The sequence below is a fragment of the Falco rusticolus genome, chromosome 13 (genome assembly GCF_015220075.1).
Source record: "Falco rusticolus isolate bFalRus1 chromosome 13, bFalRus1.pri, whole genome shotgun sequence".
Classification (NCBI taxonomy): domain Eukaryota; kingdom Metazoa; phylum Chordata; class Aves; order Falconiformes; family Falconidae; genus Falco; species Falco rusticolus.
In genome coordinates, this window is record NC_051199.1 from 17,383,259 (window position 1) to 17,408,887 (window position 25,629).

A 25,629-nucleotide genomic window follows, 5' to 3' on the forward strand; every position below is an offset into this window, starting at 1 on the left:
CTGTAATCCCCTTGTTCAATAAACCTTAGTAAATCACTGAAGCATTCAAAAATCTAAATTTCTCCTTGAAGAGAGCCCCAGTAATGCAAAGACATACAGCACATCGTCTTTATTAAAATGGTAGATTCAAAAGTTTGGATTTAGGGTCCTGGCAGCGTTCGTTCATGGATAATGTTTGCTCAGCTGCCTCTTCGAAAGCCCTTTAAAATCATAGTGCTGATAATTTCCATGACTTCTCTATCGCTTCCTCTGCGGAAGTTTATTCCCACATGTCCCACAGACGGGCAGTGAGTCCCCCAGGTGGGAAGTGCCCCCCTGCTCTTGCAGTGGGGGGCACTGGGGTGAGCTGGGGAGGTGGGTCACGCACCCGCAGGACAGGTGGGACTGACACGGCCCCATCGCCACCTTTGCTGTCCCATGTGCTGGCTCAGGAGGGTGTCTTCACTGAAAAGGGGAGTTACAGCTCCGGCTGGGAAAGGACAGGCACAGGCAGCAAGAGCCAGGGCAGGTGGGGGTGCGCTCACGCTCTCAGGGCCCCCCAAGCTCTAGAAGTGGGGGGACCCACGAGCACAGCCAGGGCACCCTTTGGCGGCGCCAAGACCTCCAAGGGTGCCAAAGAACCCTGTGGCACGCCCGTGGGGGACAGAAGGGACAGTGCCACCAGCCGTTTCTCCAGCCGCACGGAGGAGGAGAGCGGACCGCAGGGGCTGTGGGTCGGGGCGCTACCCCGAAGGAGGGGGGCACACCCCCAGCGTGTGTGAGTTGGGGGGGGCGGGCATTTTGCTGCCGCCCCCCTCACCCCGGGGGTGCCGAGATCCCCCCGACGCTGCAACCCAAGGAGGAAGGGGAGGGGAGGGGGGCAGCGGCAGCAGCCAGGGCGGCCCCCCCGGCTCCGTCGCGGAGGAAGGCGCGGGGGTGCGAGGGGCCGCGTCCCGCCGCGGAAAACCCCGCGGGGCGGGGCGGGGGCGCCGCCGGCAGGGGGCGCACTTTGCGCGGCTTTAAAACCTGCGCGGGGCGGTGCGCGGGCGGCAGTGCGGTGCGCGGAGCTGGGTGCGCTCTCTCGCTCCCCTCGCAGCGACCCTCCGCCGGCGCGGAGCAGCCCTCCCCCCCGCGCACCCCCCGGCCCGGCTCCGCGCAGACATGGCCAGCGGGGGACTGCAGCTGCTGGGCTTCGTGCTGGCCTTCCTGGGCTGGATCGGCATCATCATCAGCACCGCCATGCCCCAGTGGAAGATGGCATCCTACGCGGGGGACAACATCGTCACGGCCCAGGCGCTCTACGAGGGGCTGTGGATGTCGTGCGCCATGCAGAGCACGGGGCAGATCCAGTGCAAGGTGTACGACTCGCTGCTCAAGCTGGAGAGTAAGTCGGGGGTGCGGGGTGCGGGGCTGGCGTGCCCGTCCTGTCGGAGCTGGGGCTGGCGGTGCCCGTCCCGTCGGGGTTGTCCCCTCCGCTCTAAAGCCTCTCCGGTCGGGGCTGAGGGTACTAGTCCCGTAGGGTTCGTACCCCCATGCTGGGGCTCGGGCTGAAGGACTGGGACTGCCAGACCTGTCGCGCTCCTCCCCCACCCCCACCCCGCAGTGCCTGTCCCCCCGGGGTGCCATTGCTCTCGAGTCTCGAGGTGTCCGCCCCATCGGACCTGCGCCGTTTGTCCCTTCAGGTTGAAGGTGCAGGGCTCGAGGTCACCCATCTCTTTGGTGGCCCCTCGTCCTGTCGGGGCTCTTGGGGTTCCCCCGGTGGCTCTCCCAGCCGGGGCTGAAGGTGACTCCCGCGGTAACTGCCCTCCGGGGCACCCGGGGCTGTGTGGCGCCTGCTGAAGCGCATCCCGCGGCGGCGCTGCCTCCCGGGGCGCGGGGCACTGCCCGGGGGAGGGAGCCGAAGCCGTCCCGCAGCCCCCTGCCCGCACCACAGAAAACGTCCTGGGAAGCGAAGGGGCAGATCTTCCACGTGTGTTCGGGAACGCGCCGGGATTGCGAGCGAGAGCTTTTAGCTGTGGCAGCTGAGCAGGGGCTGCCTTCGCGGGGCACGGCTCTGTGCAAGGAGCGGTTTGTCAGCGGTGCTGAAGTGCTCTTTGCGAGCACGGAGCCTTTTCTTTATGCATTTGACTGTTCTGGGCTTTTGTTCTCTTGGAAAGTCGCTGCTACTCCCGTGGGGCTTTTAAGCAAAGGGCTGGCAGGTGAGCTGGACTCTCGCCCAGGTAGCGCTGGCTGCAGTTCTTAAGCAGACCGGTCCATCCAGGTAATCTCTAGGTCTCCTCTCTTGTCCTGGGACAGCGAAGCCATCTCATGCATGCAGGAGCTGCAGCCTGGCTTGCTGGGGTGCCACTCGGGGCGGTCACAGTGAGCCCCAGCGAGGGCTGCTTCTAGAGCACTGGAGATTTTAACTTTAAAAGAGGTTAAAGAAACCCTAGCCTTTCTCAGTATTCCTCCTCTTATCCCGAGTCCAGCGGTGTCCTGGAACACCTTCATTCCTCTCCCTCCCTAATTAATAAAATAATAATTACCACCTTATCCACCTTCTCTTTCCCAAAGGAGTGAGCAGGCAGTTTCACATAAACCGGGGGCCACGGGGAGTATCCCCGAGCTGGATTGCCACCAGCCCTGCCTGTGTCACGCCGGACTCCCGGGCCCCACCTTGCTTGGTAGCCCACACCGGTGACTCCCTCGCCCCGAGCACCCGTGGGCCCTGCAGCTGGCAGGGGTGCAAATTACTCCCTTCAGGAGCGCGGTGTGCCCACTTCGCACTAACCGGGGTGTAGGGCTGTGGGTAATGGGGGCTGGGCTAAGCACACGGTGCGGGGCGGTTTGAGCAGTAATTATGTCAGCTCAGCTTCGAGCCTCTTATCTCGCACTGGGGGTGGGGGGCGAAGATGCCAGCGGGGCTGAGGAATCTCCAGCCACCCTCTGGATGGGTTGTGAAAGGTGAATTGCCTCGGGGGCTGCGTGGCCTGCAGCCCCTTGTGCTGTAAATGAGACCTGCCCGCAGGATCGGGTGCAGAGCCTGGCTTAACAGCGCTCCCGAAAGCCTGGCCCATTCACGGCCGAGCGCTGGCAGCCACTGTGCCCCTCACCTTTGTCCTGCAAACAATGAGGGCCCCTCTCCTCCAGGGCTACGGGGGAGGGAGGTGTGAGGTGCCAGGGACCGAGACTGAGCTATTAGCAGCCTTTTTGTGCTCTTACTGGGCGCCTGGCCCTGCAGGGCACACTTGCCTGAAAATTCCCAGGAAGCCCAAGAAATGCAAGAATCACAGGGGATGTTCTCCTCCTTGGTACAGTCAGTAAGGGTTGGCTGAAGGACTCCTTGTTCTTTTGGTACCCCGGCTTGCTTAGGTTGTGCCTTTCCCACTTGAAAGCAGATGATACCTAGGGACATAGATTGTATCTGTTCTTTTCCCTGTCTGGTCTCCCTTCAAGATCTTGCAGCCACGGAGACTTAGGCATGGACCAGCCGTGCTGTTGCAGGTGGAGGTGCAAAAAAAAAAAACCAAAAAACCAAAACAAACCCCCCCTGTTTATACCAAATTCAACAGCCACACCCTGGAACAGGTGCAGCTGTGCAGTAAGAGCTCCCTTACTGCATTCATTTATGTCATGGTGAAGGTGGTACAGCTATGTGGGCCAGAAACTTTCTGCCTGGCCACACTTCACTGCCAGAGCTTCAACGTGCCCTGAATGCTCTGAGCCACATGTCAGAGCCTCATGCACTGATGGGAGAGGCTCAGATCTGTAATTACTTTGTCCCTGTAGAAAGAACTGTGCCTCCTCACACCTGCAGTAATTCAAGGTTGTGGAAATGCTGGAAGGCTTAGCCAGAAAGCTCTTGGGTATTAGCTATTGCCATTCCTCTAGATGTGTTAGTGGTTGGTTGCTTGGGCTGATGCTGCATGTCAGAGATGGGGTTGGCACAAGCTGATGAGCGCTGTTAGCCAGCTAAGGGGCCTCCAGCTTCCCGTGTGGCCACACTGCTGGAGTGCACCCATGCTGGCACTTCTCCCGCAGCTGCGTTCAGCTGAGGGCTTATGTCAGTGCTCCTATTCAGGCAATAAAAAGGCTGCGTTTTGCTGGTTTACGTGAAAAGCAGTGCGTGGCCACACGCAGACATAGAGGCAACAAAAGCCACCCTTGCAACAAGGCTTTATTGCACAGCCTCAGCATTGTTCTTGTACCCCTCCAGCATCGTCCATAGAGCTTAGCTCAGCTTTGTGCTCCTCCAGGATCTCGGGGAGACCCTCAGACAGGAGGGAGAAGGGCTCCTGGTACCTGTCTCTGGAAGCTTTCAGCCCCACGTAACCATACTCTCCTGTTCAGAGCAGAGATTGTTCTGGGTCCTGTCTAGGCTGTTTTAGCTGAAGATACGCATTGCCCAGTTTGGGTTTGCTGGGAGAAGTTCTGTGCTTGAAACGAGCTGAGACTCATCTACCACTTCATCACCAGACCTAGTACATCCACAATGAGCCTTTGTGCCCTAGCCCAGAAAATAAACAAGGGTTTGAATGCCCTCTGGGTCAAACAGCATCACTGAAATATGAAGTCTTCCCTCCTACACCTTTACCAGCCTGGCTGAGCCTGTTTCAGGAGCTGGGGAAGAGGATATAGATGAGGGGAAGCAAGGGTTCACGTTCAGGTTGCTGCTGCTCTGTCATGGTGGTAAGGGAGTTGGGAGAGTGGCCCAGGGAGCGACAAAGCTATAGCACGAGGGACAAATATGTCCAAATAGGTTGTCACCTCTCCATCTGTAGATCTGGAGTAAGCAGGTAGAACCTGCTGGTATCTGTACTTTCATGTGGGTTAAGGGTTAATTTACTCCTGTGTTTCTCAATCCCTGTGCCTTCCTCATGAAAAATCATGATCAAGTGATAAAAGTCTCACTTGTGCTGCGCTTTGAGAAGGTAGAGGGTTACTTGGAATGCCACCCAGGCTGTTCCTGTGTGGTGCCGTGCTGTGCCTGCAAGAGGGGATGGGGAGTCTGTTGCAATACACTGGCTGTATTGCTCTACAAGCAGCTTCTAAGCAGCTTTAGTAGTTGGTGTTACTCTGTTACTAAATCTCCTGGTAAGTGAATTTCCAGGCTTTGTGGGAAAACAGGCTGCCCAGGTCTCCTCTGACCAGGAATCTGGAAATGGTGGTACAGTATGTCTTACCAGCAAGCTTTCTCTGCTGCTTGAGTGACTGCACGGAACCTTTTTGCTATTTGTAAAACTATTTGCATACTATTTGCTTTGGTATAGGCAAGAGTACAAGGCCACTGTCACCTACTGAACTTGCCTCTGTTGCACTGGATGTGTGTGCTGCCCAATTCCTCTGTACAGCCTTCTAGACCTGTGTGGAGGCAATTTGAAGGAGTGCAAACTGGAACATCTGATGGTGATGGGTGTGTGGGGTCTTTTCAGGGGCTGGTAAGGAGGCTGAAAGCTTACAAGCCATTAGCAGGCATTTGGGTCGAGCCAGAATGCCTGCAAAGTGTGAGATGCTTGCTGGTGACCTCTGAAGCTGTTACTGCATGCTCAATCTTCAGTCCCTTGCCTGCTGCACAGAAATAACTTTCAAGCACCGGCAGGGCAGAACAGCAGCATCTCAGATCCCATATCCCTCCTTCCAGGAGACCCAGCTTTCATGAAAGCCCTGTGAGAAGGCTTTGAAGGCTGCTGACTGACTTCTCTTGGAGGCAGACAGTGTGACATGCTTCCTATGCTACAGGGGTGCTTATAGCTCCTGGGGAAACTTCCCTTGCAGAGTTCAGAGGGAGCTGCACAGCACCTGTTTCACCTGTATTCTGTTGTCACTTGGTTGCATGGAGGCCCATGGGAAGGGAAGGAAAAGTCCATAGTTTAAACATAAGCAAGGCAGTCAATGAGCATCCCTATCAGAAAATGATCTGAACACGGAGCCATTACAGCAATTTTGCATTACAAACAGGTATTACAAAAAATCCTGTGGCACTTTCCCAACAGCTTTTTTACAACGTAGATGACATAAGCAGAATAAATAAGGAAATGTGATGACAGAAAAATAACCTCAAACATACCCTGGTGAAGTCCTGGTTTTATAACTAAGCAGTTGCCAGCAGTTACTTCTGTGTCAGGTAATGATAGTTGTGGGTAGGGAAAAGTCTTATGGAGGCTTCAGATAAACTGCATCGTGTGGTTTGTGTCCAAACCCACCAAGAATTGTTTTGTTAGAGTTTTTAAAAAGTGGATTAATTATGTGAAACAAGTATGAGCTGCTGTGTCATTTTTGTGGACTGTACAGTATTTTATACCTTGCAGAATTCACATTTGTTATTAACCATCCTCAGTAGTTTTAAGCCTCTGTTCTTCAGTACTTTATGGTTTCTTGCAGTAGACTTTTCAGGCCAGGTCTCATTACTAACCAGCAATAAAAAGTCTTGGCTTCTGCGTGGTGTATGTTGAGAAAATACTGTTGCCATCTGATAGCTGTTGCTGGGTGCCAGGTGGGTTTGGTTTTTTTCCTCATGGGCTTCTGAGGCTGCTTGGGCTTTCCAACAGCTGTGGTGTATAGTGTGGGAGGCTACAAGCATTGTGCTACCTGTTCCTGTTGGTGAGACAGTTGCAGCAGCAAGGAGTGCAGGGGAAATCCTGTTTCTCTCTAACATCGTAGAGGTTGTAAAGTTAAATTGCTGTGGAGCACTTCTACTTGTTGGTAGCCAGTCCTGTTAAGCAGGTTAAGACAATACTATACTTGTATCATTTGGGATTTTTAAAGCACCTGGAAATGCCCATGTGAACAACAGAACTATTATTAAACTAGCTTTCTCAGCCTCTGGATGTGCAGCTTCCATTGACGACATGGCTGTTAACGTGTACATAATAACGAATAGCTTGTATGATGATTAACCACAGTCAAAGTACTGCACACATTGCAAAAGCAGTAGGAAGACAAAAGCGCTGTCTCCCAGCACATGCTGTATGCACAGGGCAGCCAGGCTGGGTGGAGGGGAGGTTGGTTGGCTAATACAGTCATGTCATAGTAAAACTTGGGATAAAGGGACAGTCTGTTCTGCCAATGCTCCAACCCGTTTTTCTGTCCTACTACAAGTTTCCTAAGTGCTTCTGTCCTCTTACGCCATGGAGCTGTGTGTAAGGGAAGGGTGAGGACACCAGGAGATAGGTCCCTCCATATCTGTCACTGCAAATGGGTGGCCCTGGTAAAAGCTTACAGTGCTGCTTTTTGTACAGCTGCTTCTGCAAAGCACCAGTTAGTATTTGTACATCTTGAGATTTTTAGCAGGTTTCCTAGCTAGGTCTTCTGAGGTCGTAGAAACTTTGAGGCATCTTCCTTGCTTTGTCCCTTAGTACTGTGTTTGAAAGTGAGAGGTCTCTTCCCACCCTTACAACTAGCTTTCTAGTTGAGAACATATCCTATTTTCAGCTTCATTTAAAAAAAACACCTTCAAAACCCTCTCCTACAAAGTAATGCCTTCTGCAGCAAGACTAAGTCTAACTTACTGTAGAGTTGACAAAAGAGGTTTGGTACCTCTGCAGAAAACATCCTTTCCCATGCAAAGTATGAACTAGTGTTCAGTCATTTGCCTCTGCAAAGCTGCTGCTGTAATGCACAATTTAGCCTTAAATGTATGGTAGCTGGGTTGTTTGCCTGGGTGGTAACCTGTCAGCTGAAGTCTTTCTGAAAATTAGCATAACTTTTGTAAGCTAAAATTATTTTTAGAGCATCACCTGACAACTGGAGATAAATCCATTAAAAATGTTTGGAAACTGCTATTGTGATTTGTGCTGAAGTGATAAACTGCTTTGGAAATGGGTTTCTACAATGGGTGCAGCAGATGGGTTTCGATGAACACCTCGCCGGTGGGGTGTGTCACCTTTCCCCTTTGGAGGAAGTGAGATGACGTTTGGCCAAGCTGATAATGGGATTTTTCCTCAGAAAGCCAAGACTTCTTATGAAAGTGTGTCACTTCCTATTGCTCTGCATATTGCCTTTCTTATTGTATTGTTTAACTGCTCTCATAATCTATTTACAGAACCATGTGCGCGTAGGGGCAGATCCAGGTCTGGTTTAAAGCAGAAGTAGAGCCTGGTAGCCTGTTCTTGGTGTGAGTCACAAGAGTGTTCCTGCACGAGCGAGCGGTGCTGCGGGGCAAAGTGTAGTAGAGAAGCCGCAGAGGACAGGTGTGGGGCTGTGCTCCCCTCCTGGCCAGTATGGAATTGGGACTGCTGCCTGGGCTTGGAGCTGAGCCGGAGAACCTGCTGCTGCAGTGCAGGCTGCTGGGTGCTGACAGAGTTTGCAGGTGCTCTCTTGGTTGTAGGCTTCGGTGTGGCAGTTGCAGTTGCCCAGACTTGGAGTGCTTTGCAAAGCTCTGGCAGAGTGTGTCGGGGTGTGTTCCGAGGAGTGAGCTCCAGACTTGGCAGCAGATTCTGGTGATGCTTTGCAGAACTATACATGTGTTGCTGCTAGATAACCTTCTGTGACAGGGGACTTTTTTGCCTTGGTTACCACATGCTCCTGGGAGCTTGTTCCTTTGATTAACCAGCCCTGTTTGTTCCTAGATCTTAACAGGACTGCATGTGAAAATCCATGCTGTTCAAACGAACCTGATGTGCTAGGCAGTGACGCTCGGGCTCTTTCACCGCTATTCAGGTGTTTTGTCACCTGAGTTTTTTAGTAGTGATTTAATTTATATCGTTTTCCTTTGGGGTCAAGAATAGCTGATTTCAGTGGCTCACATACCTAGGGTTAAAGTGTGTGTGCCTTCACCTGAGTCAATATAAAACCAAACCTTGGATAAAAGTACATTGCGTCTGTCTGCTGAGAAGCCAGGCCAATACAACCCTTGCCTATGGGAGGCATCACCCCATGCTCCAATACTTGAAAAGTGCAAGAGGCTTCTTAAATGAAACATCTAAATGTCTTTGAGTCTAAGCTAAATATTTTAGGTTGGATTGTGTCCCATCATCCCCTGCATTTTTCACTTGGCTGGGAAAATCCTGTTTCTGTTGCAACTGTGTTTTTGTACCCTCTGGGACTCTGAGGATTTAGTACAAAAAATGCCGAAATTGTCACCGAGGTATTTGTATAAAACACAGGTTTTGGAAGCTTTGAGCAATAAAGGGGCCTTGCTGTCTGCTGTGGGACTATTCATATGTATGCACTATTCATATTAAAACATGTGCTTGAATGCTTTGTCAAGGTAGAGCCTAAATCTGAATACTTCTTTTGATAAACAGATAGGTCCTTCCAATTGGGATTCAAATGATCAAGGAACAAAAGATGTCTGAGGGCAATTCCCAGGTCATTTCCTGCAAAAAGCTGCATGCCCTTGTTTGTCATGCATTTTAGAAGAGGCTGAGAGTCCTCTGATCCTGATGCCCGACAGTTTCTGGGAGCTTAAAGCTAAAAAGAAATGTCTTGCTTGGCGGTATACTGTGTAACAGGGAGCAGAGTGTTTTGACACATGATTACTGAGCCCAGTGATTTGAATTTCTATTTGTATCTTGTTTTCTTTGTGGTAACTCCAATCCTAATATCTTCTAGGCAGTCTGCAGGCCACTCGGGCTTTGATGGTGGCTGCAATACTCCTGGGACTTGTTGCTGTATTTGTTGCTGTGACTGGCATGAAATGCATGAAATGCATGGAAGATGACCAGGTGAAGAAGATGCGGATGGCTGTTTTTGGTGGGGTGATCTTCATCATTTCAGGTTGGTAACATATTTAGTGTTAAATGTGCCATTTCCCAGATGGCATTTATCCTGCACAGGATGTGAAAGGATAGGGGATGGCTTGCTGTCATTGCTCCAAGAGCATTTGGGGCTGGGAATTCTCTAGCAGGCTCTAGCACGTAGCTGCTGGCTACCAGAGGTGTCAAATGGGTCTCTTGGCACTAACTAGCAGTATACTTTCTGTGTGGACTGCAGGCCTTCCATATGTGTTAGTAGAGCAGAGTTTGACCTGCTTCACTGAAAGACTGTCAGCAGTGTGGCTTTTGATGCTATGTAACTGTGGGTACTTGGGTTTTATTGTTGGTTTCTTAATTTCTCTCTCGGCCAGCACTAAGTAACAGCTCAGAGCTTCCCAGGGCAGCAATAGCAGTGGCTCAGCACCATTCCAGATGCTGGTTCTGCTTCATGTAATTTTTTGCAGTAAATTTGTTGATTTTTTCTTAAGTCATGACATTGTGTTCCCTTCATCGACAGGTTTGGCAGCACTGGTGGCCACATCATGGTACGGCAACAGAGTGGCTCGGGCCTTTTATGACCCTTTTACTCCTGTCAACACCAGGTACTGACCCAGTTGATATAACACTATCGTATAGTATGAAAATGCTCACAGGGCTTAGTTTTGCATAGCAGTAGCTCAAAACAAAGGAAGGAGTTCTCAGCTGGCTGCGTTGGCTTCAAACTGTGCAGAAAGAGCATTAGGACCAGATCTCATCATCCGTGTGGCTCTTAAGTCTCGGCTTTTTTTAAGGCAGCATCACTGCCAGAGACCTAACTGATGTGACTTACGCAATTTCCCCCCACTAAATGCTTCAGGCCCGGTTTGCACAGAGCCTGGCCCCACCGCCTCTGTGCGGGGTGACCTAAAGGACTGGACTATTGCAGTGAGAAAAGCTCTGGGCTTTGAGGGGCAGCAGGGTCTCGGGCTGCTTCAAACTGCTGCCTTGCAGGAAGCCACTTCCATCCCAGTTTCAGCTCCTTTCTGCTTTGTACGAACATGGTAATCCAGAGGTATTACTTGTATATTCACTTTCTTCCTTCTTTCTCCCCCAGATTTGAGTTTGGATCAGCTCTCTTCATCGGCTGGGCAGCTGCTTCTCTGGCCATGCTGGGGGGGGCCTTCCTCTGCTGCTCCTGTCCACGGAGAGAAACTTCATATCCACCCAGCCGAGGCTACCCAAAAAATGCCCCCTCCACAGGGAAGGATTATGTATAATGAAACAAAGAAGAGGAGCCACCAGCACTGGTAGTGAGAGCATTTTGGAGAGGACACTACAATGCCACTGTCCTGAGCAGAGTTCAGACTCTAGGTTCTGCCTTCCTCTTCTCCCAAAAATGTGTATATTTTTGTAATCCTCTTTGCTACTGGACATAACTTCTCCCTTCTCTCCCAGCCCATGGAGGGAGGCTAGCCTAGGTTCGTAGGTATTGCCACTGGAAAGATGAAACCTCCAAGCTTGGGTTAAGTTTAGTATTTGGGAGTAAAAGGGAAAATGATACTGTTTTTTAGATGGATGTTGGTGCTTTTTTTTTTTTAGTTTTTTAAAAAATAGATGGTAACAATTCAGTCCCATATCCCAGTAAGTTAGAGCCCAGTGTGGTGTGTGCGTGTAGAAATTAAAGGAACATATATACAAAGTGATGAAACCAATAGCTTAAGGGGAAACATAATTTTAAGGAAAAGGCTTTACATGTAGGAATGTTTGAAGAGATCTAAAGTGCTTTTGTACTGTCCTACTGGCATAATCTTCGGCACCCTCCTTTCTGTGCAGATGGGCATGACAAAGGGTCAGGCACAACTAAATTACTGTGACTTAAATTGAAATCCCTAACTGTCCATGCACATGTTGTTGACCAACAGCAGATGTGTAAGGTGGTGACCGCACAAGTTAGCGGACTCCCAAAGTAGCTGCAGGTTTCCCTGGTGCCAGGGAAGAGCTCAAGAAAAATGATTGCCTTCTGTTTTCACTGGGTGTCTCTGGCAGGGCTGTTGCTGCTGTTCCTTAGACACCGAGTGCTGCTGCCAGTGACTGTTTCCCTGTGTTCCCAGCATAGTACCTAACTGAGCTTGAAGCTTTATCCTCTTGTGTGTTACAAGCCACCTTTTAACATTCTCCTTTTTCCTTGAGTCTTTCTCATTTGGGCTTAGTTACTGATTTCAGTTTGCCTTAAGCAGCTAAATGTGCTGAACCAAATTGAATGCACTGCCACTCCCTGATGTTTCCCCAAGGATACCTCACACGCTGCCATTTGATCCTGTCTTTTCTTGTAAACACTTTCAGTGATGATATGAAGGCAAATTCCAAGGAAACTGACCCAAAGGTTATGGCATTTTGTTGTAATCCAAGCTCACCAAAGAGGAAGAAACTAGCATTTTAAAGATAAAGCCATCCTTGCATATTAAGTCATATCTTAAAAAAAATAAAAATAAAAAATGCAGCTCATCAAAGGTTCTCATGCCTTTGAAACACCAAGTCAGTCACTTGGTGTCTGACTAACACTGGTTGAGGCTGTCCAGAGGTAAGTCTTGTAATTCCTAGAAAGGAGGTGGTACCAGTTTTCCAAAGCTCAACCTTGCTCTTTCTACAGAAGGAAACTACTTGCTTCAGACCAGGCTTTACAATTACATATGTGCTCAGAGGCATCAGACTTCTTGCTTTCCTTCTGTAGAGAGGGAGAGAGCCTCTGTGGCTGAGCTGTGTACAGCCATGGTGTTGGCGGGTTGTATAAGCATTGTACCTCTGTTTGACCTGACTCTGCAACATAAATCAAAGTTACTAAAAGAAACCAACCAGAGCATTTGCTTCAGGCTTGAATTGATATTGGCCTGTACTTGGAGCTGGGTCATGTGGCTTTCACGTCTCCATGGGGAACTGTTGCCTGTGTACAGCAGCTGCCTCGGGAGACCTTGTCTTAAGAGGTGGCAGCTCAGGTCATGTTAAAGAGCTGCTGAAGTCTGTGCTTTTGTATTTGCATTAACCCTGAGCCAGGGAGCAGATGCTTGTATTGGGAACTTGTATAAAGTGTTTAAACAATTTCAATAAATGGACTTTTTTTTTTTAAGGAAAACTTGACTCTATTACTTAATTTCTTGGTTTTGAGCAGAACTTGCATAGTGTGTATGGAAGAGAAGACTGGGGCTTGAGCTGTTGGGAGCCTGCCTGCCAGGATGGAGCTTGTTTAGCTGTGTGTATCTACAGCAGACATAGGTGGGGACAGATCTTCTGCAGTGAGTCAGGCAGTTGTGGCCTCTGGCAGAAACTCACCCAGTAATCTGCTATGATTGCAGCCCAGGAACCAGAAGGTCTGCTCCTCCGTGAGGCAGGCTGCGCCCTGGGTGGAGCAGGAAGGGGCAGGGGGAAAGCAGATGGCTCCCTTGCAGGGGAGTGGGAGCTGGAGGAATGGGGAAGGGATGGGGTGTGGAGCCACGGTGCTCCCAGGAGAGATGCTCTGTGTTTCAGCAGCGCTTTGCTCTCTGTAGCTTTCTCTGGGGTAGGGTATGTGCAGGCTGTGGCTATCTGCATGAGATGCTCTGCCTCCAGAGCAGGAAGAGACCTGCTGATTTATGTCTTTTCTTGAACTATTAATATGCAATTCCTTCACACTTCTGGGTTAACAGGATCATGAAAAGATGGGCTGTGAGAGGATTCGTCTCATATTAAAGCCCCTTTGGGAGGGTACTGCGTTTCTTCCAGCTGTGACAATGAGCATAACCAGTCAGGCCAGGTAGAGAATGGTTCCAGCTGTGGATGATCTCTTCGGACCTGCTCTGATACCTCCACAGGACAGCAAGGCTCTATTCCCCCTTCTACCTACCCTGAAAAAACTTTTTCCATTCACCAGGGCTCTTGTGTTCATCCCTTTCATATTTTTTTAAGTACATGTGATGAGAAGCAAACTTTATTTAAAACATTTTCTTAAGCTCAGTCAAGGAGCTGCAGCCTCTGTTCCCTCACTCTCCAAGGGCTGTTTGCTTTTGTAATTACAAACAAAAGGAATAGAGCTAATTAGGCCTTGTAAAGCTGGCACAGCAAAACAGCCAGGCATGTGGCTGGCTGAGGGAGCTTGCAGTGCCTGGAGCAGACTGGTTGCCTGGCATAGTTTGGGGTCTATGGTCATTCTTATTCCAACCTGTCAATTAGTCAAGAATTTCCATTGAGATTAATTTTTTCCCATGTTTTCGTGCTCACTCCCTCTTCAAGGACTTTTGCAAGTTCCACTCTGAAGTTTCCTGGGCAGAATGAGGGAGGAAAGCAATCCCACCTACAAAATGGTCAGTAGGACTTCCTGGCTGCTGGCAAAACTGGGCTGTTGCGGGAGACAGATCTGTGTGTGAGGCTGGCAGAGAGGAAGGAGCCAGAGGGTAGCTTGCTTGTTTGCTATACTTTTAACTTGACAAAATTCACAGCCAAACTTCTATTTGGATTGGGCTTGCGGGTTGCTAGCAGGCTGGTTGGAAAGCCATGGGTGAAGTTTGGGGGTAAATGTAATCTCATGGCTCATGATCCTAATTCCTGTCTGGTGGTGACAAGGGGCAGTATCTCTTGGAGGGCTGACATCTCAAGAGATGCCCCTGACCCTGCTTGGGAGGGTGTTTTTCAATCTTTATCCCCTGCCTTTCTTGCCTAATCATGTAATTCTACTTAGTCATGTTTTCTACAGCCCTTTGGCCATCTCTGCCGTAGGTTGCATAGAAGAGGAGTAACATGGGTTGAAAGCTGGGGGAGAGTTTCCCACTGGATTTCAGTCCTTGCATGTGACTGACATTCCTGCTGCTAAAGCCATCTTGCAATGAAACGATGGCATTTGTCTGTACAGACAATGAGAACTTTGACAGCTTCTTGGCGTCTTCTTCTACACCATACTTACTCGCATGGTGCCAGAGCTGTGTATACTATGTGGGGAGCTTCACTGTCAGTGGGACTTACATGCTTATTCATATTGCTTAGATATTTCAAAATAGTAAGAAAGCTCAAGATTTGGAATAGCATCAGCCTGTTGGATTTCTTAGCTTCTCCAACTCAGTAATTTTAAGAAACCATCTATGCTAATGCCTTTATCAGATTCAGCTTCTGATTTACATGAGCTTCTTACAATAAATCTGCCTTTGTTTTCTGTACTGATCTAGGCACATGAATTGTATCGAAGCACTGAAAACTCTGACAATGGAGATCCCAGAAATAACCAATAGAACTGGTGACAGCTGGTGATAAGAAATGTTTGGGAAATATTCATACAAGCTCAGAATCTTTTTAATATAAGGCAGAAGCACAAATAACAGCATTACTAAGGGAACAAAGTTAATGCAGCACTTCTGCTTAAGAGCAAACTGCAGAAATGCCATCAACCTTCCTGAAATTGCTCAAATGTAGTGGATTTACAAATATAGATGAGTGATGAGACTGAAAGAGCCTTTGTCCTGAGCATGGAGACACAGAGTAACTGGGGCAGCCAGTGAATTAACAGTGATGTAAAACTCTCTGTGTTTTCACAAGGGGCTTCTAGAAGATGCCGACAGCAGCAGCATCTTCCAGGATCTTACACCTGTGTCTCCCCGAAAAGGCATTCCGCCAAGTCAGCTCTCTGCACAGTGGCAGGGCTGCAGTCAGATCTTGCAGTGTAAGACCTTGCAAGTGGCCAGAGTCCTGCCAGTAAGTAGCACCCATGTGCACGAGTGCCATCAGGATTCCTCCCCCACAATGTGGTTTGCCCACCACTTTAGCACCCACCGAGGGGCAGAGGAGACATGACACTGCTGGTGTCATGCAGAGCAGAGAGCTGCCGGTGGGTTCCCTCCCTCTGTGCCCACGGGAACAGCTGCCCTGAGACAAGATGAAGGGTTGCAGACCTTGCCATCTTGGAACTTGGATCTCTTTACTTGCATTCCCAGCAGGAGCTTATACTGCCTGTGACTGCATTTTTGTCTGCTCTTCCTGAGGCTTTTCATTCCTCCTTCCCCTTCAAGCTGCTTGAGTCTTACTACTTACACCCCATTTGCGAGGGTTTTGCCTCTCAGAAAGTCTCTCTAAACTTTCCGTGAGCCCCATCGCTACAGTCAAGAAAAAGTCCCCTTCTCAGCTACTCTGCTTAGATGTCTCTGCAGGGGTCCCAGAGGAATGGGACTGCCAGTCACAGACCTGGCTCAGGTGCACTCATTTTCCAGAAGGTGCTGCAGTTTACCCCAGCAGCCAGATGCACCACAACGATGTGTTTCAGACGGGGCTTTGCACCCAACTGGGCAACTGATCTGAACTTTGCAAACAGGACCTTTGATTGCAACACAAACAGCATTGCAAGGATTTCCTCATTCTCCCCCTTCATTATGCTCTTCATTCATCCAATCCCACTGGTTCTTCAGTTTGCCTGGTTGCTTTTTCCCTGCTTCTAGAAGTCCAGCCTGTAACAAGGAGCTTGCTTTTCTATAGCACGATGCTTTTGACCCTGTCTACAGTCCCCGCAGAAGTCCTGCATGCTATGGCATCTGCATCACTGTGCAGAAAGGGAAAAACACTCCTTTGTTGAGCCTCGTGTTCAATTGGAAAACATCCCAACTCCTACAGCTTTTCCAGAAAAGCCCTGCCTGGATTCCTAGCATACTGCGTCAGGGACTTGGTGTTTCTAGGATCTACATTTCCTACAGAGATGTGCTGCAGACACTAGGAGCCCCCCACCATGGGAACCTGTGGGTGCTTCTGCTTTGCTGCCACAGGGGCTGCAAGCAGCCACCAGCTAGTGGGTCCTGCCTGGGTTGGGGGCTGAGCACTGGGCAACCCATCCATGGGTTTGCCTTGAGGCACTGAAACTGCCCTCTGCTCCTGGCTGGTTCATCATCCAGGCCCAGAAGCAGCTTTCATGTCAGAAGCCTGAAATTTGATGTTGAGTTTACCATATTAAGGTATTTTTGTGTGTTTGGGTTTTGCCTTGCTTTGAAACTGGGCTCTGATCCCCTCCTGCCCTTCTTCTCTGCAGTTGCCCAGGTCCTCCCTCCTCCTTGAGGATGGTCTTTTCCAAATGCCTTGCATCACCAGGTCCATCTGAGCATACCAGGCTGTTCCTGACCAGTACAGCCGAGGCTGCGTTAGATGGGCTGGTGGCACATTCTGGCACATTGCACATTCTGGCATAAGTTCCCGTTCTTACCATGATATTTTTGTACTTCACCTACTGCAACATCAAATACCATACCTGCAAAAGGTGCATCACTGGCTCTTGTCCAGGAAGGTGAAGGATGTGACTGATGTAAGAACTGCATTTTCACATCACCATCTCATCACAGTTAAGGATTTCCACCTGCATTGCCAGCAAGGATCCCCACGACTGAGGAGTACAAAGACAGCCTTTGCCAACGCCCTATACTTTGCAGATGGCTTTTAATGAAAAAAAAAAAAGAGAAAAAAAAAAAAGAAGAAAAATAAGGTTGAGAAAGAAGCTATCCTGCAGGAGGCTGAGAGAGAAAAACAACACAGACTAGCTAGTGCCAAGCTTTCCTACTTCCCAGGCTCCTAGGAAATACCCAGCTATGTGAGCTTCCTAGTGCTAGTACCAAGCGTGTTCTTCCTTGCCGTGGATTCACCTCCCACTGCAGCCGAGGGCTTTGCTTTTTAACTTGGGAACCACACGGCTCTGTTCAGCAGGTGGGAGGGGTGGGATGCTGGTCCTCCCAGCCCAGTGCTCCTGGCTGCCTTCCGAGCCAACTCCCCCAGCAGTGGAGCAGCAGGGGAGCCATAAAAACAAGCTCAGTCAAGGGAAAAAAATCAAGAAATAGCATTCTTATTACAAGGTAAACAGCATTAACTCCATCTTGGGGGAGTAGAAACACCGCGGCAGCGATAGGCTTTTCTGCCCACAAGCCGTGGAAGGGCGGTGGAACGCGCTCCACCCTCCCCTTGTGTAACACTCCCCACGCAGCAGCTGTAAATAATCATTTACCTGCATGTACTCCTCTTTTGCTGCCTTTTTTAGGGCCTTTCTTCTTAAATGCAGTTGCTGGAAGGGTGGTTGCACCGAGGTGTGCACGGCACAGCCTGGGTGCTGGAGCTGGCAGAGCTCTGCCCCACGTACAGCCGGGGCTGGAGCTGGTGGCCCCGGGTTACTCCTGCGAGCAAAGCTGCAGCTGCGGTAAGGGGGATGGGAACGTGTGGGCTGCATTTGTTATTTTTCCAGTGAAAAGAACTCAACGTTTCGTTTTAATTACTGTTTTTCCCAGATCTGCAATAGCATTTCTCCACACTTTGCAGTTCTCTGGAAAAGGTCTGGTAAAAACACATCAGTCAAAACACATCTGTTAGCGAGCCAGGTCTGCTTGTTTACCTGACTCCAGGATTTCAAAGCAGGTGCTCGGGGGAGCTGTTTGAACCTTTCCTGACTTCAGGTGCTTAGAAACTGGGGACAAAAAGATGAAGGCCAGTCCCTCCCTATGTGTGTCTCTTTGTTGTTTTTTTAATGGGTAGAAATTCCCTACCACTGACCTAGACCTGTGGGTTGTCTTTTTTGTGGATGTTTACTGGTTGCTGGCATAGTCTAACGTGACAAAAGCATCTGCTGGGGAGTATGCATGGGATGGATGCTCCGGGAGCATGAGCAGAGATGCAGCCATACCCATGCCCGAGCACACAGCCCTGTGCAAGCAGGGAACACCGAGGAGCAGCGAAACCCTCTGCACTGCCTTCCTTCAGGGATATGGCCTTGGCCCAGCAAGCAGAGTCTGCACAAGAGGGAGTCTAATTTACAGTGCCCTGTAATTTGCTGATGCCGTAATATGTTTAGCTTGGGGAAAAGGCTCTGTTGATATTAACGTGTACACTCACATTGGAGCTGTGGTATGTTCCATGAACATGAAAAACAACACCACACTGGGCTGTGGCTGGACCATTCTTGCAAAAATAACGGGGCAGTAGCTCAGCTGAGGCTGAGCTGTCGGGGCTTCCCTGACATGGGAGCAGCCCCCTGAACCCTCCAGAGCCAGGCAGGATGTGACAGCTGGGCATCTGCTGCAGTAACATTTGCTCCTTGTCAAGAACTACTGCCTAGGTAAATTAAAAGCCAAAGTGTCAGCACTAGATCAAGCAATATTTTCCTAAAGCTTTTGAACTGGCCCCAAATCACTGACGACAGTGTCAAAAAACTAAGCTCCATCTCCTGTCTATAACTGCTTTCCTCTAACTGCTGCTTTTTGAGTCCAGACAGCAATGGTAAGGATATTGTTGTTGCTAACACCAATAGCAGAAATAACATGAATGATCTCAAGGCACAGACTGGGGTGCCAGGGTGATACACCCTGCAGGGACACTGGGCAGCCAGACTTGCACTGAGAGCAAATAATTACTGCGCTGTGACCTGGTCCTGCTTTGGGATGCAATATGGTAGTGGCTTAAACATGCCTCCCTGTTTGCCCAGTAGATTTGTTATCAATAATTGCTTACACATTATGCAGCACTTGAGCTCATGGGACTGCTCCAGGCTGGCTGCTTCACGTTTCAGAGTAAGTCTGCAGGACCCAGCCCTGCAGGTAGAGAAAAGCCAACTCTGGAGCATGTATTTATCTTCATGGGAAGAGATGGCTTTTTACAGCTTCATCTGCACATCTAAATTCTTCATCATCCTCAGAGCAGCCTGGTGGGTGAGGATAGGGTGTTCACTCTGCTTACAGATGGGCAGCAGACAAACTATAGCCCTGAACCTTAAACCCCTGAGATCAGGGGAAGTGCCTACAGATCCACAAGGCTTTGAACTTGAGTCTCCTCTCATCCATGCTGGTGTTCTAACTTTCCTTCTCCTCCACAAATCTACTACACCCTTGAGGATCTCTGTGTCTGTTGGTTTGGGACTGACTGGCTGTGAGGAGTTATTTGGCTCTGGGTACAGTCACAGGATAAAGATGGACCATTTTGTCCTCAAGCTGCCCTGGAAAGGGGGAGGTCTCCCTTGCTGCCTGTGTACTCTTCCATCCTTCTTTTTGCCATCTCTGGAGCACACAGGTGAGCAAATAGTTCTCTGCCAGGTTTCTCACATGGGTGGTCAGCCCAGCAGAACACAGGGAACAGGGCTGAGACCCTTCAGCTCGGAGGCAGGCAGAAGAGTGGAGCAGTGGGGTAGGACCATGCTTTTGGCAATGGTGAGCCCCAGGGTACAGCAGGCCAGCAAAGCTCAGGGGCTTCCTGCAGAATTCCTCAGAAACTAGAACAAAAAAGTAAGTAAGACTCACTCTGATGTTCTATGCTGAAGGGAAGTGACCAAGCTTCCCTTGCACACACCTAATTCTGCTGAAGGCATGATTTAGTCCTGACTCAGAATAGCTCTTATTAGTACAAGACTATGCTTCAATAGGAGTTTCCTTGCAATTTTTCCCCAGAACCAGGCTCAGGCCAGCTCTAAAAGGTGACGACATCATGACCTGAGTTAGGAGCAGATAAAAACTGCTCTTAGAGCATCACGCTTTGCATGAACCTTTTTCCAAAGAACACAGATCAGGTGTTTCAGATTGAGTTAACATTAATTACAGCCACAGCAGTAGTTCAAAATGTGGCAAGCCTTTTATAACTTGTTTGTTACTGTAGATGGCAATGTCAATATTGCAAAAGTGTAGTTTATTTCCATCATAATCAAGTTGTCTAGCACTGAATAATGGACTAGTGGAGGCTGCCTCTTTTTATCTTGGCATAAGCTGAGCTCAGCAGTGTGTGTCAATACTAAGAACACTTGGAGGGTTGCATTTCTTTGTCTGCTTGGACCCAAAAACACAAGGACTTTGGAGGGGATTCAAGCTGATTCGTAAAGTACCTGCTCTGAGCCAGCTTACCACCTCCTAATACTGGCAAACTTGCTTATCTGTGTCCTGGCTTTCAGAAGTTAGCCCTCCCTTTCCTCCTGTTATTCACCTGGATAATGAAATCCATGCCGTGTGAAAGGGGCAGTGATACACTGTGCACACAAACTGGCAGAGGCTTCCATCGGTGTACTGCTAACCCCAGTTCTTTCAGTATGATATAAATGACATCATTCCATCATTCCCCAGACCTTCCGAGCAGTGGCTTCATTTTAGCTGTGCCAGGTGCCGTACAAACAGCTCAGAGCTTGAAAAAATAAATAATATATTATGGGTGGCACAGAACCAAATATATACCCTTAATCAGCTGGTTCATGCATGACTGAAATGCAGTAATAGCTGCAGTGAAGCAGGCGGTGTTGCATTCAGTGTCCCTGAGCCTGCACCCAGAATTGCAGCACCTGGACTCCCCTTTGGTACACAACTTGGTGGCTCCTACTGATTTTAGAGAAGGGATACCTATGGAAGTGATAGGACAAACAAAGCACAGGGGGTCCCGGGACTGATGACAGTCCCATCCCTATGTTGGTCAGTTAAGCATTTCTTACAGAATAGCTACAGATGGCACATGAAGTGCAGGATGTGTTCTGCATCCCTCCTGCCAGAAGGGAGATGTGCAAGTAAAGCAGTGCAAGTACTTTCACGAAGAGATTTAGAGGAAGGCTTGTCTGGGGCTCCCCTGTGACATGGGTAATTTTGATTCACATCTCCTGGACAAATGAGAGCTAAAAGCAGCGATTACAATGACTTTCCACAGGAGATTCTTTCAGGACATTTGAGTTTTTACTTTTTTGCAGAACTGAAAGAAGTTCAGAAGATATGCTGATAAAAGCTAAATAAACTCTTCCTTCTTCTACTGGAATTCATCTGCAAGAGGATGCACACTACAGCTAATCAAGACTGGAAAGGTTCTCCCAGAGTCATGCCTTTTCCTCTTGAGAACAATTGAGGTAGTTTCGTATGAAAGGGTGTTTCTGCTCAGTGTCTGTAGCAGTGTTGTTTTCTCAGGCTAGGTGGCCACGCTTATTTGTGGGGACCACTGGTGCCCTTGCTGCTGGACATGCCATAATGACCAGCCTTGGATGGGAGAAGGTGTCCTTCCCCCATGGGCATGGCACATGGGCTTGCTCCTAACACCAGTGACTCAGCACCAGCTTTCTTCCTCCCCGTGCTCCTCAGTGGCCCCTCAGCAGTGCAATCTCTCCTTGTCAGAGACTTCTTTTTTCCTGGTAGATGTTTCTCATGTGGATTTAATTCTGTTTGTGGAAGGTGCTGTGTGCACAGACCAGAGGAACGGGGTGGGTGGCAGGGTCAGCTCCCACACGTTATCTCTGGCTGACCAGGGCAGGTGAGGAAGGGAGGCTTTGGGCTCCATTCAGCCCAAAATCTGTGGGGTAGCTAGGGATGGTTACTAGGATGATATCTCCTTCCTGAAGAATGTGGTGTGTGCAATCTGGGACACGTTCCCACACCCGCCTCTGTATATTTACACTCATTCAGCTTGAACATCCAATTAAGCTTGATGATGGCAATTAAAAAAAGCAGCAGTATCTGTTCTTACTCATCTGTGAAAACCAGTTAGCAAGATTCTGTTACAGATGATCGGTCAAATTTTAAGCTGGTACAGTTAAGAGTCTCAGAATAATTCTGTCTTTTGGAAACGCTGCTCATGTGTATCAGTGTAACACAGCACAGCCCAACACAGGGAGCCTTCAGCAGGGTGAATTTTAATTACCCAGTAGAGTGGAAAGTGGATATCTGTTCTAACTGGGACCTGCAGGAGTAAAAGTGTGTGTGTGCAAGTGGGCACACGTGTAGGTCATGTATGCATACATGTACGTGGCAACACACACGTGTAGGTGACAAACACACACTGGACTAATTTTGCAAGGGCAAAGACCAGAATGTTAGAAACGATCACAACGTATGCTTGAAAACGGCTTCTAGCAGCATTGTAAGAGTAATGAAAGCTTGGGACTGCTGCCATTTGTGGGGCAGTTTCTGTTATTTTTATATTACTTATTTTATATGGGGTTCCCACTGGGAAAAAGGCTCATTCCATTTGTTTGTTGTAACAGCAAAGGAAGGGAAGAGGTTTTCCTTTTATCCTGCTATTACAGCTACCTTTGTCATTATATCCCTTTTCTCATCTGTTTGAGGTCTGTATTCAAACTGGCAAAGATCTTGTCCACAGCTTACCTTTCTGTAAACAGTAACAAGTTACAGCCAGCTTCTAATCAGGTTGAATTAAGCAAGCAGCAGATCAATGATGTAACACATTTACTTTTCCTTACACTAGAGCAGGAAGAGGTATATATAGATCCTATATATATAGGGGTATGTATATATCCTATATTATGGACCCTATTAGGAAGGGGTATCCCTCGATTCTGATGATAGAAACTCCCCGCTGCAGCTGATCAAATAGAAAGCTCTTGAGTTCTGAGCTAAAATGTCCTAAATGTGGTTGGTGACCTTCTGACAAAACCAGTGGTGAGTCCCTGCTTCATTTGGGTGCTCAGGTCAGTTCAAATCCAGAAATGATCCCAGTCTCTCCAGACTTGTTATTTGAAAATACCATCAGATTTTCAGATCTGGAAGTGCCCTGAGGCTACCAACTGTGGACTTCCATCAGCCACCGAAACTTCAACTAAGCCTTTTCTCCTTTCGGATAAACAAACCACCCTTTGCCTCCCTGATCCCCATCCAACAGAACAGCCACTCCTGAAAATGAAAGCAAGCTAATTTACTGATCTAAACTGCTCATTTCCCAACATGATATTCAGTGCTGTGAGTCACGCAGAAAGACTCTCCCCTTTTCCGTTAGGGTCAGAAGCAGTTTCGGTGGGGAGCAGGCAGGGCACGCTGCCTGGTCACAGCACCAAGCTGAGCTGGCAGCACCGGCAGAGGAGCCCAGGTGGAGGAAGGCTTCCCACCTCTGCCTCTGCCACAGCTCCTTGCTGGCACCACTCAGGGAAGCATATTCTTTGCATCGATAAATCTGATTATCAGCTCAGTTGCACTGTGGCAGGGTAGGTATAACTCCACTGGAATCAAATGCTAGAGGAGCATAAATAAAATCCGGAGCCAGACCGTAATCTTACAGGGGGTCAGGTGAACGAGATCAGTAGCACTGCCTGAACCTTCTTTTTTAAGGACTTCTTTTCAGATGCAAATAACTCAGTTTAATAAAGATAGGTGCTGCCCCAGGACTCGACTTAATTTGGGTGACAAATGAGGGATGGCTGGGAGGCAGGGAGCTTCACCTAACTTTAGAAACAGTTTAATCTCTTTCTTAGAGCTGCAACAAGGAGAACTTTTCTTTGTGTTTCTGTCCTCAGACAAACTTCCTTTGTTCTGCTGCAGTTTCTCCTCCCCTGGAATTTGCTGTCCCAACTGCCTCGCTCAGTCATGCTCAGGCTTGCTCCAATGCCAGCGTCTCAGAAGTCTGATGAAACCTTACTGATCCCCGCTGCCCCCGTACGCCTGTACCCAGCCACCCAGAGAGAAGCTGGGGAGCCTCCTCCTGTGACAATGCTGGCCCAGCAGCACCACGTGGAGAGTGGGAATGGAGGGATTACACCTGCTGGAGCCAGGCCTTTGGGTACAAATACTGGGTGACTTAGATGTCTGGAGTGGTGGCTGAGTCACCGGGAGCACGGGAGCCTTGTCTTTCCCGGTGAGTGTTTTCCTACCCAGGCACATCTGGACCAGAGCGGAGGACAGGGAGCCGCCAGCCCAAGGTTAGGACACTCCCTTGGGAGCATGTTTGCAGCCTCCACACTGACCAGAGCAGGAACGTGAATTAAATCTTCCACCTGTCACGTGGACATCCCAACCACCAGCACCCACACGGCTGCCTTTGCTCGAGCTGGCCATTCTCGGCTTTGAACAAGCCCGGGGGCAGAGGCTGGGGAAATGCCTGTGTGTTCTCCTTTAGGGCATCCAGCCTGAGCTGCTCTCTTGCAGGTACTCAGCTCTTGGGGCACCTTGGCACAGCTCATGAAAGCTTGGGATCCTGCTGGATACTTGGACACCCTTGAGTGAGGAACACTGGCTGCGGAGTCTGGCCCATTCCCACCAGCTGAGACCAGTTGAGCAGCAGTCTCAGTGGCTGACTCAGCCCAGCTCTCCCATTTGACTTCACTGAGGAGCACCTGTTAAATCATGGTGTGACTTCAGACTCAGATGAATCAGACACTCAGTGAAGGAGTCACTCTAGGCTTTATGGATTTAAGTGCAAACTTAACTGCTGCTCAGGCTGCGGTCATTGTCTAAAGGGCAACACCAAAACACAAAGTCTAAGGCAGCAAGACACCTGCTGCAAGAACGCTCCTCCATTTCATTGCTGCTCCTGGAGCTGTGCAGCCACTTCTTCATGCAAAATCAGAGCAGTTTGGAATCTCCTGCATAATTCTTAACCCTTAGCATGTTCCTCTACATGTAAAAAGTCCTTTTGCAACAGGTAAGCTCAAGCCTAGAGTCAAAAAGCAGCCATGTTCAGCAAGGAAATTCTCAGTGCTAGTGTGAGAGCCGTGTTGCTCAAAGGGATGATGTGAGGCCAAGTTTCCCACGTTAAATAGGAGCTGGCATCATTGCAGAGAGCAAAGTTTCACCTGGAGAGGCTGTTCCTATTGATGGTGCCAGCGCCTGCTTGTGCGATACTCAGTTTGAAGTTAAAGGGAGGGAGAGCAGGAAAGGACCAGGCTCTGTCGCTGATGGAGTCTGTACCTACACTCTCACCTTAGCTTCTTGCTTTATTCTGGTTTGCATTTGCTGTTGTGCTTTGTGGGAACAAAACTCAAGTTTCAGGAAGCATCTCATTAAATTTTCCATATTTTGAAACGTAGTGACTCACTCTTACCAAGCCAGCCACTCTTTTGTCCTTGCTCTCTGTGCTGAACAGAGCACAGGACTCACTCCTGCCCCATGACTGGCCCCAGCAGCCCAGGGAGCTGGGGGTCCCCTCAGCAGCCAACGCTCATCACCTTCCCCCGTCAAAAAATGTCCCTTTGTGGCTTTGAGACACAAACATGAATGTACATGAAAGGGCAGTGGGTGGGGGCTCATGCTGAATAATAAGTAGCAGCCAAACAAGTCGAGCAGGTCTG

General features: G+C 49.2%; 1 protein-coding gene and 1 long non-coding RNA gene across 2 annotated transcripts; both read left to right on the forward strand.

Moving 5' to 3' along the window:
* Positions 1-1,018: 1,018 nt before the first annotated feature.
* CLDN1 (claudin 1) lies at positions 1,019-12,762 on the forward strand. The gene is made up of 4 exons (XM_037406935.1): positions 1,019-1,363; positions 9,511-9,675; positions 10,171-10,255; positions 10,747-12,762. The coding sequence occupies exons 1-4, from the start codon at positions 1,141-1,143 to the stop codon at positions 10,907-10,909; spliced, it is 636 nt and encodes a 211-aa protein (XP_037262832.1). The 5' UTR covers positions 1,019-1,140; the 3' UTR covers positions 10,910-12,762.
* Positions 12,763-17,671: 4,909 nt separating this feature from the next.
* On the forward strand, positions 17,672-25,363 carry LOC119156772. Its single transcript, XR_005107283.1, has 2 exons — positions 17,672-17,811; positions 23,860-25,363. It is a non-coding gene; the product is annotated as an uncharacterized LOC119156772 (long non-coding RNA).
* Positions 25,364-25,629: the final 266 nt, after the last annotated feature.